Here is a 14733-nt window from a genome sequence, read left to right as displayed (position 1 = left end):
CAGGGGGATGCAGCGAGCAGCGGCTGTAATACAATGGAACTGCCAAACCAGTTACCTTGTGAGGAAGTGAAAACTGGTTTAAACAGGGCAATTCAGTTAGGGAAAAAAAAGAATCTGTAGCTGTTCCATTAGTGTGTTTAATAGATCCAGATCTTGTCAGCCATTTGTCAGCTAACCCCTCCTCCCCAGTACATTAACTTTGGTTCCTGATTGCACTTTAATAACCTTAGAGCTGCATTCATGTCATTTTGCACAATTGCTAATCAGAAAGTACAACGGGGCTTTCCAGTCCCACTGCTGGACCCTTGCCTCAGCTGCACCAGGCATTCAGTGACTAGGTTTGACTCTGGGAATGTTAACTGTCCTCTAGTGCAGTCTGATTCGTTACTGTCAGCTATGCAGAACAGCACTGATGCCACACTAATACAGTTGTTCCCTAATACAGCTACAGTTAGGGCTGGTAAATGACAGGTAGGTTAGGCGCTCAGCCCTCAGACAGCTGACAGGCCAGCAGCACTAGCAGCTGCAGGAAACCCATGGAACACACAGTAGGCTCATCCACCATCAGTCAGCGTGCTAAGGGGGGGTTGTGTGAAGGGCATTGCAGTGATCACACTCACTGGGGGCGAGGAAGTCGAGGACTACACCGATCCCCATCCCGACAGTTTGGCAGTGGATCCGCTGTGTGCTGAAAGAGCAGCTCTCCTGGCTGCTGTGTGCTGTGGCATGCAGGGCAGGGCAGCTAGAAGATACAAACAGTGGGTAAAGGGGAGAGAAACTGGCTTAACTGTTAAACTAGTCTCAGTGTATAACTGAGGTCCTTTCTGTTGAGGTCCTTAGCGTGGCTACAGCTGCTGGGGAGGAATTTCCGGGGCCAGGCTGGGGTAAAGTCCGCCAGCAGCTCCACTGTTCCAAAGGTGAGAATTCTCTTACAGTCTGCTGTTGCTAAGTGACCTCATTGGTGTAACTAGCAGCAAGCTGTGAAAGGCCAAGCCTGGGCCTGGTCTCACCTTTCTGGGGCAGGGAGCAGGTGGAGCTTGGTAGAGGGTCTCGGCCTAGTGCTCCTCCTCAGCCACCTTGTCCTAGCAAGTCTGGCTCAGGCCAACTATGCTACTGTCTCAGTCCCACAAGCCCTTCCTATAGTCCCTGCCTCATCACAGCTGGAGGACAAGGCAGCCCCAATGCACAGAAGCTGGGGGAGGGGGGTAGACCTTTCCCCGCCCAGCACGCATGGGGCTGAATGGACATGGTGCCAGTTCTCCTTTGTGGGCTGCAATCGAATTTGGAAGAGTTGGAACAGACCAAGGAAATGGGATAATTCTGTTCAGGCAGATCCTCCTGCCTGCAGCCAGGCATCCACGGTTCAAAAAGAGAACTCTCCACCGGTGTAAGCTCTCCAAAGGGGACAGCTGCAGCTTCTGCAGGGATGCTGGGAAAGGCAGAAATTAAAGCAGAAACTTTTCCTGACTCTGGTTGGCTGTGTCAGCCTGTCCCTTCTCACAGTGACTGTGGGAATGGAAGTGGGTCTGGCCTGCCACACCAGAACACACACAGCTGTCCACCTGCTAGAGGTGCTAGAAACTTCCCAGAGAGCAGGGGGCTGGAGACAAGTAGCTCCACATGATGAACCCAGCCTGAGGCAGCGGTTAGTGGGGTACTGAAGTAACTCTGCTCTGCCAGCCAGAGCGCCCTGGAGCAAAACCAGCAGCAGGCTAAGCTTGAAAGAGATGCAAATCCCATCTCCCTTCCTTTGCCACTGGCTGAGACCTCGCTCCCTCGCAGCACACCGCCCTGCGAACAGGCCTGGAGCTTGGTGTGCAGGGAGGCAAAGCCGCTCCCAGCTTAGCTGCCTGAGGAAAGAGCTGGAAACGCTTTCCCCAGGTTTTTGGACACCGAGAGGCTGGGCCTCGGTAAGCAGGCAACGGGCGCACTGGTCTTTGGAGCACTGCACGACAGCCTCTCACTGCCCCCGTGAGCACAGCCTGAACTGCTGCCCCTCCACCCGGCCTGCGGGCAGGGCTGTTTCCCTCCTCGGGCTGATCTGGCTTCCACTCGCCTGTCCTGCTACTGTTCTAGCACCCCCTCCACTGAGCTCCCTACAGGGGCTGGCAGAGCTTCCTCTGAGCCACTTAGTGCCTCTAGCAAGGGAGCCTAAGTGGAGAGCTGCTTCAAGCGCTGCTCACACCCATCTCAGCCGTGCAAGCAATGCGACAGGGAGGCAGGGCCTGGACCGTGGTTCCCTCCTGCAGCAGCTCTCGTGGGTAGCTCACCAGAACCTCTGCTGGGGGCCATGGAGCAAAGACTCCCTGAGGCCAGGTGCTCATGTCCCTGGGCAGCCAGCAGCAATAGTGCAGTCACTGCAGGCCATGCTGGGGCAGCTCCTGGGCTGCTCTTCTACTCCGTGGCCAGCCTGCTTTTGCGCTTCTCTCTCCTCCGCTCTTGGGACTCTGTAGGGGATGTGGTCTCTTCAGGGCCTGGCTCCGGTTCCAGAGGCAGCGACGGAGGCTTTGTAAGGGGAGCCGATGCTCCAGCACCTAAAGATACAACACACAGTTACAGCCAGTCCCGTACGTTCCTCTGTGCCACTGGGACTGGCAGCTAATTGCTCAGGCAAAAGGCTGGCAGCGGCAGCGGGCTCCGCAAGGACCGAGACAGGCTGTACCAATGTGGATGGACCAGATGGACTCAAGGTGCTGGCCTAGTCACAGTCCAACACTAACCATGCTCCACAAGGGCTGACACACAGAGACCTCGGCCTGCTCAGTGCCACAGCAACCGCCGCTAAACCCCTTGTAACCTTTCCACACAGACCCGCGAAGGAAACCAGCCCAGGTCTGGCAGAGGCAAAGCGTTGAGTGGAGCTTTCACCAGGATCAGCCCTGGTTCCTGTTCCGCTCAGCGGGGGGTGAAAGGACCCCCCATGTCCTACAGTCTCTGGTGACCACTGCCCTTCGGGGGACCAGAGCAGAACGCAGGGAGGGGAGCTGGAGCTGCTGTTCCAGTCCCTCATCCCCAGAGGTGGTTGGGATTCAGCCGGAGCTGACAGAGGCGGTGATACTGCCTGGGTGCCTGGCTCTGGCCTCCTCTCAGGGGCTGGCTGAAGGCAGCCCGGGGCTCCGGGAAATTGGGGGGATAGGTGGCAGCCATGAGGGTGGAGCTCATTCCAGTAGCCTTTGTTCTTCCCCATTGGTTTTGCATCTCCTGTTCTTAACAAGCACCATGTCAGCAGACCTCATTGTACCGACACGGCCTTCTTGGGCCAGACTCAGCCCGATTCAGCTCTGGTTTCCCTGCACCCCTTTCCATGCCCAGGCAAGACGTTTTAGAAAGGTTTGCTCCCTATTTACAGGTAAGCCCGCAGGCCCAGTGGTCACAACAGGACTCAGCTTCCCCTGGGTACGGCAGAGCTGGCCCGGGGGCGGCCAGGGCTCACTTCAGCAGGTCAGAAGGGTGCTGAATGGAAAGGGCCTGAGAAAGGCAACGCTTGTTTAACTGAAGGCGCAAGCCGTGTGCCAAGAGGCCCTCGAGGAGGCAGCTTACCTGTGACAGGTCCCTGGGGGCAGAGTTTCCTTCTCTCTCCGGGCTCCACCCCTCGTGCAGCAAGGATCCGCTGCCGGGGAGGTTGGGCTGAGCGTGGCTGTGGGGGAGGAGCCTGGACAAAGTCCCGGCACCTGGTGCTTCCGCTGAGCCCTACTAGGAGATGCCCTGAGCAGGGAAGGCAGGCCAGGCTGGCAGCACCGCTCCACCAGAGGGGAGCTGGGGAAGTCCCCAAGCTGCAGTCGCCTGCTCAGCCATGGGTTAACCAATGCAACAGGATTTCTCATTGCTAGCTGGACGGGGAAGACAGCTAGAGCTCAGCACTACCCCAGCCCCGGACGGGGGAGAGGGCTAGAGCTCAGCACTACCCCAGCCCCGGACGGGGGAGAGGGCTAGAGCTCAGCACTACCCCAGCCCCGGACGGGGGAGAGGGCTAGAGCTCAGCACTACCCCAGCCCCGGACAGGGGAGAGGGCTAGAGCTCAGCACTACCCTGCCCCGGACGGGGGAGAGGGCTAGAGCTCAGCACTACCCTGCCCCGGACGGGGGAGAGGGCTAGAGCTCAGCACTACCCTGCCCCGGACGGGGGAGAGGGCTAGAGCTCAGCACTACCCCAGCCCCGGACAGGGGAGAGGGCTAGAGCTCAGCACTACCCCAGCCCCGGACAGGGGAGAGGGCTAGAGCTCAGCACTACCCTGCCCCGGACGGGGGAGAGGGCTAGAGCTCAGCACTACCCCAGCCCATCTCATCCGCCGCAGGCCACACCCTCTGCACTTGTCACGTGCATTTCTGGTGCCTCCGTGCATCACCCCGCAAGCATCTTGCTAAATATCCTCCCTAGCCCTGGGCTTGGCAGGGGGAGAGATGCAAGGGACCTACCTGTGGAAAGCTGCAGAGTCTTCCCATACCCAGCTGCTGAAGACATGGCCTGGCCCAGGGTTTGGTTAGAGCCCAGAGGCTGCTGGGTGCTGGAGGGCTTGCTAGGTGCAGTGGCTCGCTGCTTTGATTTGGAATCTTTGACGGGTTTAGTCCAAACCAGACTCTCTCCCACCTGCAGGGCCGCTCCCACCTTCTGGGCCATGTCCACCATCTTCTCATGCAACAGAAAGAGGAGAAAGTCAGCCCCAGGAGCACTCCCGCAGCAGCGCCTGTCCCAAGCCGAGGCCACTGTGCCTCAGCGTCCATCTGCGGGTTTGAGCAGCCGCTTCATCCTAGGGCGGGGCTTAGAGTCAGGGCCGCGAGAACGAGCTGCAGCACTCGACAGGAGATAGCAACGCACAACGGCCTCCCCTCTTGCGGGGACTGACCCAAGTGATTGGCATCCGTCCCAAAAGGCCCCCTGCTTGCCGCATGCCAGTCGGGGCTTGTGCAGGTGGGGGGCGAACACGCTCTCCACAGGCTTCTGAAGAGCATGAAAGGGTTCTCGTTAATTGGGCCATGCATTCCCGGGGTGCACTTCAGAACCTTTAGGGAGCCTTCAAGTGTGCCCCAAGCTGGGTCTACACGGACCAGTGATTGCGCCACACACCAGTGCACTCCCTGCCCCACGGACAAGCCCTCTTATCCAGACGGCTGTTCCCACGCACCTACCTCAGGGTCAAAGTCGAGAGTGCTGCTCTCCTTGAGGGCGTTGACTCTCTTCTCCATCTCGTGGTACTGGCCCAGCGCGCCCTTCTGATCGCCCTGGTTGTACAGCAGCACCGCGTAGTTCAGAGTGACCAGGGGATTGCACCTGCAGCAGACCGCCTGGAGGGTCAGTGACAGGCAGCCAGGAGACCCGCTCCCAGCGCACAGCTGGCTCCCGCCTACAAAGGACGCGCAGGCAGCAGCCTCCAGCCACGTGTGCAGCACCATGGCAGCCCTCCGGGGAGGCCAGTGCCAGAGGCAGGCAGGCAGCCAGACTGCGCCCGTGGTACAGGCAAGGTGGGTCAGACTTTTCAAGGGGAAGCCCCTGGGTTCCACTGTTCCTAGCTTTCAGGCCGACTTACTGGATTTCTGCTGGAAAGTAAGTTTCTGTTGAAAGACCAAGCACGTTTGGTTCACATCTCGGGGGGAGCTGTGTCAGTGTCTCCCCAAAACAACGAGGGGTCCTGTGGCTACCGGGCCCCAGCCCACAGAAGCTTATGCCCAACTAAATGTGTTATTCCTCGCTACAATTGGTTCGGCAAATCTGTAGCAGGAAAAACAAACCCACACTTGCCCTGCCCCCAGAAAAATTGTCCACTTGGGACCAGCTCTGCAGGCAAAACAGCTGGGGCTGCCACCTCCAGTGGGATGCAGGAATGGCCCCAGGAGCGTGCTCTGGCTGAGAGCTGTCAGGGAACATGGGGCAGGATGCACTTCATGCTCCCTGGCAAGCGTGTGTCTGCGCAGCAGCCGGGGAAGCCTGGCTGGAGGGGAGCTGGGACACAAACCATGCGTGCACCATCGTACACAAGTGCTCCAAATGCCAGCAGATACCCAGCCACTTGCTGGGGACATTTGTTGTCAGTGTCTCTGTGCACTGAGCGAGTATTCCCTGCAAACCTGGCTCCTCCAACTGCTTAGCCACTTGCTGACACCCCTCTCCCCGCTTACCGGGTGTCCCGAGAACAGTCCAAGGACACTGGGGTAGGGGGAACCACTGTTGCACTGCTTAGCAGATCTACAGCTGGAGTGTGCCAGTAAGTGGTGCTTGGAGCTGCAGCGGGTGGCACCTTGGGGCAACCCTCCTCCATGTCTCCCTGCCCTGGCCGGAGCTGGGTGAACTGGAAGCTATGCAGCCAGGTTGTGTGTCAACACAGGAGGGAGGAAGTACCCTACGGACTCCTTGTCTGAGCCACCCACAAGGTCTTTATCTTTCCAGACCTCTATCTGGCACCCAGAGCAAATATCATGCTGCTGCTATACAAGTTATTCATGGAGATGGAAGCAAACTGTAATCACCTCCCCAGCCAAACTGTGTGAGATCAGCCAGAAGCGTCTGTGGGAAAGGGACAACTGGAGAAAGTACAAGGGGCGTCAGCCGAACAAACAAGAGAGACCCAAGGCTCGCACAGCTAGAGTCTGCTTCCCAGCAATCACTGGAGTTGGCTTTCCTGCTGCCTGGGGGCAGGTTTGTTTTCTGGGTAATGCTACACGGCTGTGGCATCACGCCAGCGCCAGCTCGTTAGAACGGAGTTTGGCAAACTCTGCCTAATTCAAGCATTTTCATTAGCACAAAACACACCGGAGCAAGCATCTGGACCCCTGACAAATCACGGAGGGCGTGGATTTGGAAAGCAGAGAGAAAGACACAGGGCTTGGTGGGCAGCGCCTTGGGTCCGAATGCTTGTTTCGGAGATGCAGCACACTCCCTCGTCGTAGGTACACGGCGTGGTGCTCACAAGTCACCTGTCACATAGCATCGGCAAAGGTGCAGTTCTACTCTGAGCAGTGGGGTCCTGGGGGTCTGGTCTCTCCAGAATGCCAGTCTAAATGTGCCCAGTTTGTGAGCTTTCAAACAGACAGACCTGCAATTTCTCCTTGGGTTCCCTAAGGCCAGGTCTACACTAGGGGATGAGTTGGAGTTAAGAGAGACAGTTCCTGCTCTGTTAATTGTGCAGCTGGAGTCGACATACACTGATCCAAACACTGGAGCTGTCCCCACAGCGGGCCTGCCGACTTCACTCACTCCTCATGAGGGGTAGGAGTACCAGCGCTGATGGGGCGTCTGCAGTGTTCGGTTCCTTACTCGACCCACTAAATCAGCGGGCCAGAAGATCATTGACCGGTGGGTAAGTATAGGCGTGGCCCAAGTCAGGCTGAGATTTTCCTCCCTACACATAACAGTACGCAGGCCCCGCTGCACAGCTGGCGTGGGAACCGAGGGCAGGACGTGCCCATGTGATTTCCCCCTAGTTAATAGTTCTGCTGATGAGGAGTGGGAAGAGACTCCCGCTACTCCCAGGGCTGTGCAAGGCTAACAGGTATGAATGTTGCTACTGAAGTGAGCAGTCAACTCTCCGTACGTGTGCTGAGCGCGGGGCCGTTCCATGGTCGCTTTGCAGCGCAAATGGGCTTATAACCTGCTGTGCTTTTCACAGGCTTCGGTGCGTCCATCATTCCTAAGGCGCCAGAGGAAAAGGACTCCTCACCCTTGCCCTCTGGCTCTTGAGGGGAGGCTAAAAGACGGGTGTTGTGTGGGGCCGCCTAGAGGCCGGTGCAGTTTCTCCTGTTAGCATTAGCGGTGGTTCTCCTAGAGCCCCAGTACCAGTATTAACATAATGCCGAGAGGCCCCAACCAAGACCAGAGCTCTGCTGTGCTATATGCTATATGCAGATTTGGGATGTAAAAAGTCATTTGAAAAGGTAACTGTGGAACCGCTACACATCTTAGTCTCACGCACTACAGGCTCTGCAATATGCAGCTTAGCTCAGTGAAGCCCTCCCCTAAGAGTGGGACCAGTAGGGGCTGCTGGCCCTGCTCCTGAGGAGACACTGCTGCAGGCCCCACAGCATATAACCCATGGCAGGAAGGGCTTGGCCAGGCAGCCATGGACAGGAGCTATTCCAGACATGCGGAACAGCCTCTGCCTGCCGTGGGCCCCGTGGGGCTGGAGCAGCCCTGCCCAGGGTGGGTGGGGAGCCACTCCAGCCCCTAGCAGTTAAGCACAATTGGTAAGTCTCACTCATTAAGGGTGAAGCTCACCGGTTACCTTTTACATCCCTCACATGGGCCCAATGAGAGACGGCCCCTGGCCTGCACAACTTACAAGCGAGAGACCAGAGGGACAGAAAGCGAAAGGGATGGCGGGGTAGGGGAGGGACATGTCGTGCCCAAACAACGGTCAGGAAAGAGACTTACTTGTCCAGTGCTACAGCTTGCTCATAGGACCGTTTTGCATTCTCAACATCCTCGAGGTTTGTCAGAGCAACTGCCCGAAGAAACACAGAGACACACGTAAGCTCGCTAGCACGGCCAAGCCTCCCGCGCACGCCTCACAGGGGTGGTTCTGCTTCCCCAGGCCCAGAGCCTGTTTGCAAAGGGGCGTTCTGAACGTCAATGCTCTCGGAGCCCCCGCGTCAGACTCGGGCAGCAGGGCTATCTCCACAGGAGCGATTTCAAACTGAGCGCTGAAAGCCCAGGACATTCTTGGGCTAACCCTGTCATCAGACTTTTGGAGCCAGCTGGGCCATCCCCACTCCGCAGCATGCCTTGCTTGTATGCAGAAATCAACCCCACGTCAACGCTTCCCCCACCCACCAGCTGCAGCAAAGGAAGTAAATGGTGCATTCTCTGCAACCTAGAGTCTTTACACTAGGATTTGAGGACATCAGTAACTCAGCCAGAGGCCGGGGGCTATTGAAGAGGGGGAGGTTCTGGGGCCAGCTATGTGCTGGAGGTGAGACTAGATGGTTGTGATGGTTCCTTCTGACCTTAGCGTCTCAGACCAGAAGTTGAGCCCAGTCCCAGGAAGACGAGACACCGCCTGCTCAAAGGCAGGGCTTCTGCACAGGCCACCCTGGGCCGTGTAAGCACTGAGTGACTCTGCCCGAGCATGGAGAGGACAATGCGCACAGGCCCCTCACCACATCTGGACAGAGTGCTGGTGAGGAGAGCCAGGCAGAGCACACCACGGACACCCTGCTGCTCTCGCCACTAAGCCATTGGAAGAGCAGCGCCCTGCAAGCTTCTCTGCATCATCCCACTGGCCTCCCACATGCGCTGGGACCAGCCGTGGTGGTGTGGGAGGTGCAGATGCTACTCGAGAGCTCACTGTTTCGGCAGGAGAGAAGGCACTGACTTTTGGTCACGGCTGACGGACTTCAAAACAGTCCACCACCTGGTGGTGAAAAGCTCTTGAATACCAGTGTCTCTTGCCTCCTCCTTGCTTTCACACCTTGTGTCCCCAAGGCAAGATTCATTCAGGTCTGCAGAAAAGCGAGTGGGCCGGAGAGAAGGGCCTTACCTGCCAGCAGCATGTAGAGCTCTCCCATGCGGGGCTGGAAGTTGACAGCAGCGCTGAGAAAGTGGAAAGCAGAGGCGTACTGCTGCATTGTCAGGTGGACTAGTCCCAAATTGTACAGAATCTTCCAGTCAAAGGGAGCCAAGTAGTTGGCTCGCTTCAGGCAACTGATAGCCTGCACAGAGGAACACGACTGCTCAGTGCCATGGCCTGCATGGACAAGACTTCCTCCAGTCTCCACCGCAGAGGAAGGAGCCTTGTTTTCTCTCTCTCCTCACCCAGATCAATTAACTAGAGATGGCAACGGAAGGGAATTAGGCACTTACTGCCACGTATTTCTTCTTGCCGAAGAAGCACATTCCAATGTTGTTCCATAAGGGGGGGCTTTCGGGCATAGTGTGGGCTACTACCCGGTACTTGGTGAGGGCTACATCAAAATCTCCGTGAGTCTGCATCATGCTGCCAGCTGCCAAAATGGCCTGCAAAAGAGCTTGACAGTGAGTGCTTGAGGCATGGGACTTCCCCCAAACATGGGGAGAAAAAAATTCAACAAGGTTATTAAACTAAAAGCCAGGCCAATGCCTGGAATGGAGAGTCTCTTTGGGGGAACACTCTGCTGGAGGCCACCAAAGTGAGAGCAGCTGAGAAATGTACATTCTGACCGGCAGGGAGCAGGGCACTGGGAAAGGGCCCCATGCTTCCCACACCCTCTTCCCCGATCAACACAGCTAATGAGCATTACACAAGAACATAAGAACGGCCGTACTGGGTCAGACCAAAGGTCCATCTAGCCCAGTATCCTGTCTGCCCAGTGGCCAGCACCAGGTGCCCCAGAGGGGGTGGACCGAAGACAACGATCAAGCGATTTGTCTCCTGCCATCCCTCTCCAGCCTCTGAGGAACAGAGGCCAGGGACACCATTTTATCCCCTGGCTAATAGCCTTTTATGGAATAACCTAACCTCCAGGAAATTATCTAGCTTCTCTTTAAACTCTGTTCTAGTCCCAGCCTTCACAGCCTCCTCTGGCAAGCACAGTGAGTCACTACAGCAGCTTCCAGAAGCCTGGGCTCTGAAAAGGTCCATATAATAGTTTCTTTTAAACAACAAACTGGCACAGAAATCTTCCCAGGGCGACTTGGGGAAGATGGAAACATTCCTTAACTCCAAGCAAAACCTGGACAGGTCACACAACACTGGCTGAGGGCAACACTGCAAACCATTAAGCATATGTGATTAAAAAGAGAATCACCGATACTGCCCCAAAAGCAACTCCATTTACACTAACTTACATTTGTCCTACCCATTATTTGCAGTACGTCCCAGTGAGCTGGCGTACAGCCAGGAAGGGCAATGTTGTCTTCCTTATTATAATACTTGCTTTGTATTTACTCATTGCCTCCCCCTCCATAGATTTCAAAATGATTTACATTAACCCCATTATTCAGACCCCACGATGACCTAGCTAGACTAAAGTTACCCCCACACATACTACCGCTGGGAAAGAGATTGCGTATGCATTGCAGTCTTTGCAGACTAGCAGGAGAGTATGTTCTACCGCACCCCCCTTATTCAGCCGTTTCTGTGCTCTGCTCCAGAAAGACTGAATTCCCAGCAAAGTGTTGCACAGCTCTCATGATGAATTGCACCAGTTTGAAGGAATACATTGGTGAAAAGCAATTTCCATTTGTTAAAAATCCTTCTGTGGAGAAGATATGAAACGTTCCATTAAAAGCAAACAGGCCCCATCAATAACATCCTCCATCCCCATCAGATGGAGCTCATAGAAATGTGCTTTGGAACAAGCTTTTGTGAGCATGGCTCCCTCCTCACCCTGTGCTCTAGTATGGAGGATAGTTTACATTAATGAGTTTTTACAGCCCTCGTGTCATCACTAACTGGCTTGTACATATTTCTCATGGTACCTTATAATTGCTGGGATCATATGTAAGTGCATTTCCAAGATGTTCAAATGCCTTCTGATAAGCCCCAAGCTGGGAAAAGATAGAGGAGTGTCAGAAATGCAGGCATAAGGGATTAAGTACCCAGATGACAAACAGCGTTTGTGATTATCACTTAAAACCAGGGGTTCAGAAGAGTGAGCGTTACCCTGCACACGTGCACTGGTCTTGCTTCCCAAGCCATAACCAGCTGGAACAAAATGGATCCCTCTGATCACAGAGGGGACACTGTGCAGCTTGACGCAAACTGTCTAGCCCAGGAAATAGCTTTCTATATTGTTTGTGTTGGGGAATAAGAACTATCTGTGCCACAGCACAGATTCCCTGATCACTTTTCCTCACCCCCCCCTCCCGCCACCCCATCCCTCCACAGGGCCCTTCCCTGGACAGAAATGCCCCCAAAAACTGCTTAGGCCACCTTCAACTACTAAAGTCAATGGGAGTGGAGCATGCTTAGCAGTATTGCAGGAGTGAGGCTAACCCTGATCTTGTTCTCAAATCTCAGTGGCTTCAATGGAGATGCTCAAGGAATTGCACCGGTATAATTAAAGTATAAATTCAATCCATGGTGTTACTTGTTGGTGTGTGACTTTGTTCAAATGCTAATACCTTCCCCCTCCTCCACAACTGCACCAGCTCCTGCTGGCAGAAGATCTAACTCATGGAGACCAGCAAGGTACGTGAAGTGGATTTTGGAGTCCAGGGATGTGATGCACCACAAAAAAGTGAAGTTAGTATGTACAGTTGTGCAAATTTCTGTCCATGCTACTCTGCACATGCACCGCTCTTTGCGCTGCCTCTCCAGCTCCCTCCATAGCTCTACTTATGCCCTTGAGTCCTGGCCTGCAGCAGCCTTGAGCAAAGGATGACAGCTGTACCAAGGACTGCAATGAGAAGGTACTTTGGGAGACAGATGAGCTTTTGCTTATGATCTAAGACCCTAGTAATAAAAGTGCCAGTGTTATTTAAATCACTTCCCATTTTCTCCAAGATGCGTTCGTGTTGAACAATTTCATGGCTGCTTCTCTAGGAGAATAACTTGCTAAGCTCCTTCCTCAGAAACAAGGTAATGACTAGTGACATTTTATTGTACTTGGGAGGATGAGTAACACAATTAGGGCAGAAGCCAAATAGAATTTCTACTCTGGCTCAGAACCAGGAAATCAAGTTACTTCCCTTCGGGAGCCAAATGAGAGAAAGAGACAGAGGAGCAAGCTCCACCTTGTCTTGATATGGCCTTTTGAGCAATATGACACACTCGCATGGAGATGAATAGACATCTACTCCATATACAACTGTCAGGTCATTTAAAATATAATTAGGCCCTCACAGTAGCCAACAGTGTTTAGTACCTGCAAATAGAGTAAACCCAGAGTGGTAAGGAGCTCTGTGTTTTCTGGAGAAAACCTGCAATACAAAACACAGTTACACAGCATCTTGCTTGGCAGTAGTAACACAAGGGGAAGTATGGAAGTCCTCAGACCTTGCTCAATGTAAGATGTATCCTTGTGACTACTGCTAATATAGCCCACTACTACTATCGCCCTCACCACCATCATGTGGTGTTAACGGCAAGTTCTATATGAGCACCTCAAAGAGTTTTACAAAAACTGATCACTCTTCATACTTCTCTGGTAATATTTTACATGGGCTAACTGATGCGTAGAAGGTTAAATAACTTGCTTAAGACAGCACAGTGAGTCAGGGACAGAGCTGCCAACAGATCTGCTTTAACCACAAGGTCACCATTCCCAATATGTAGGTGATACCTCTGTGGTTGATAACATACACCACTCTAATGATCCAAGCTGAGAACCAGACAGACCCACCCCCAAATGGACACTTAAAATGAACATGCCATGTGTTTTCAATTAGTTTGTGACTTCCAAGCTCTCATCTCTAACTCTAAGTCATGTACAGTTTTGTAGGCTCTTTAAAAAGGCCTCCCATTTTCAAGGCCTTTCAAACAAACTATGAATACAATGAATAATCAGCAGCAAAGAGAGAAAGCAGGCTGGGGGCACCACATACTAATGGACTTTCTGCTTATACAGAGTTAAGTTCCAAATCCCAGTTAGGGTCCCAAGAAGAAGGTGCATCGCACAAATACCTAGAAGTCTTAACCAGGTTGAAACCTTGTTGTGCAAACTGTGGTACAAAGATAAAGCAAGGACTGTCCCAACCCCCGAGTTTGGATCTACAGTAAGTGAGGCATACTTATAGTAGGGATGTAAAAACCCATTTAATTGGTTAATCGATTCAAGGAGATGTGGGTGGTGGGGCCATGCCCCGCCAGCTGAGGATGGGCTGAACCCTCACTTTCATACACAAAAAAAATGCACCCATTGAAGTATATAACACTCCAGTAAGTTCAAAGCAGCGGTGGACTGCTCACTGCTCTTTCCAATAGTACAGCTGTGACAGTCGTGAGCAGCAACCTTTCAGCTCTGTGTTTCAGGCTTTAGTAGGTGAATCACAGGATTTGAGAACTGGATTTTGTGCACCATTGCTCCCAGCACCTCCATTCATCTTCACCCTTCTCTGGGCAAGGGCTTCAAAGAGGTACCTCTGCGCCTGATGCATTGCCAGCTAGAGTAAGAGGATTACTGCCAAGATCAGAGATGGGCACACAGCTGGGAAATCCCAGCTATGCCCAGGAGCACTGCCATCTTAAAAACAGACACCTTCCTGTCCTGAATTCACCAATCAAAATTCTCCCAAGAGGTAGGGAGAGGAAATTCTTACTCCACTGCTTTCTTATAGACTTCTATGGCTTTGTCGGTGTCCCCTTCCAGCAGGTGAATTTTTCCCAACATCGCGTATGTCAGATCATGTCTGTGGAGCTGCAAGGCATTGTTCAGCTGGTCTTTCGCCTACGCACAAAACCACACAGAGGAAAAAGTAAAATCAATGCGGTTGCAGAGTTCACAGTGAAGCAATGATCCAAAAGTTGTCCACTGAGAGCACCAACCCACGTGTTGCTAGCTTGGAGGAGAAAGGAATCAAAGGCTCAAGCCAAGCCTGAAGAATCTTATTATAAAGGCCCAGCCTATGAGGTGCTTGTTGACATGAGCTCTGCAATGGGAGGCATGGGCTTTGAGGGAGGAACACAAAGCTGAGCACTTCAAGCCAAAGCAAAACATATCGATCTGCCACGAGAGACAGAGGCCTGTTTGTTCTGGTACAGAAGCCAAGATCCCTCAGGGGCTGCTAAGCTTAACGTATGCATTTACAGTTCCCCTCTCTGCCAAATGCTCATGCTAGCAATGAGCCCGGATTGCCATGGACATGAAGAAAGAATTCATCACCAGG

The 14733-nt window shown here is 53.7% G+C and overlaps 1 protein-coding gene across 4 annotated transcripts in view; it reads right to left on the bottom strand.

Moving 5' to 3' along the window:
• Positions 1–121: 121 nt before the first annotated feature.
• The window catches only part of BBS4 (Bardet-Biedl syndrome 4), a 48998-nt gene continuing 34386 nt past the window's right edge, over positions 122–14733 (bottom strand). For all 4 annotated transcript variants that reach the window (XM_075897556.1, XM_014573151.3, XM_006122183.4 and 1 more), the window contains exons 8-16: positions 14167–14294; positions 12774–12828; positions 11386–11454; positions 9790–9942; positions 9467–9638; positions 8362–8431; positions 5127–5268; positions 4416–4626; positions 122–2534 (exon numbers count right to left, since the gene is read on the bottom strand). In XM_075897556.1, coding sequence (XP_075753671.1) covers positions 2395–2534; positions 4416–4626; positions 5127–5268; positions 8362–8431; positions 9467–9638; positions 9790–9942; positions 11386–11454; positions 12774–12828; positions 14167–14294 — 1140 coding nt within the window. In that variant the 3' untranslated portion in view covers positions 122–2394. The remainder of the gene's footprint in view (positions 2535–4415; positions 4627–5126; positions 5269–8361; positions 8432–9466; positions 9639–9789; positions 9943–11385; positions 11455–12773; positions 12829–14166; positions 14295–14733) is intronic.

This window comes from Pelodiscus sinensis, chromosome 14, assembly GCF_049634645.1.
Source record: "Pelodiscus sinensis isolate JC-2024 chromosome 14, ASM4963464v1, whole genome shotgun sequence".
Taxonomy (NCBI): Eukaryota; Metazoa; Chordata; order Testudines; family Trionychidae; genus Pelodiscus; species Pelodiscus sinensis.
The sequence above is the reverse complement of the archived record's forward strand: the minus strand, read 5'-3'. Positions and strand labels throughout refer to the sequence as shown.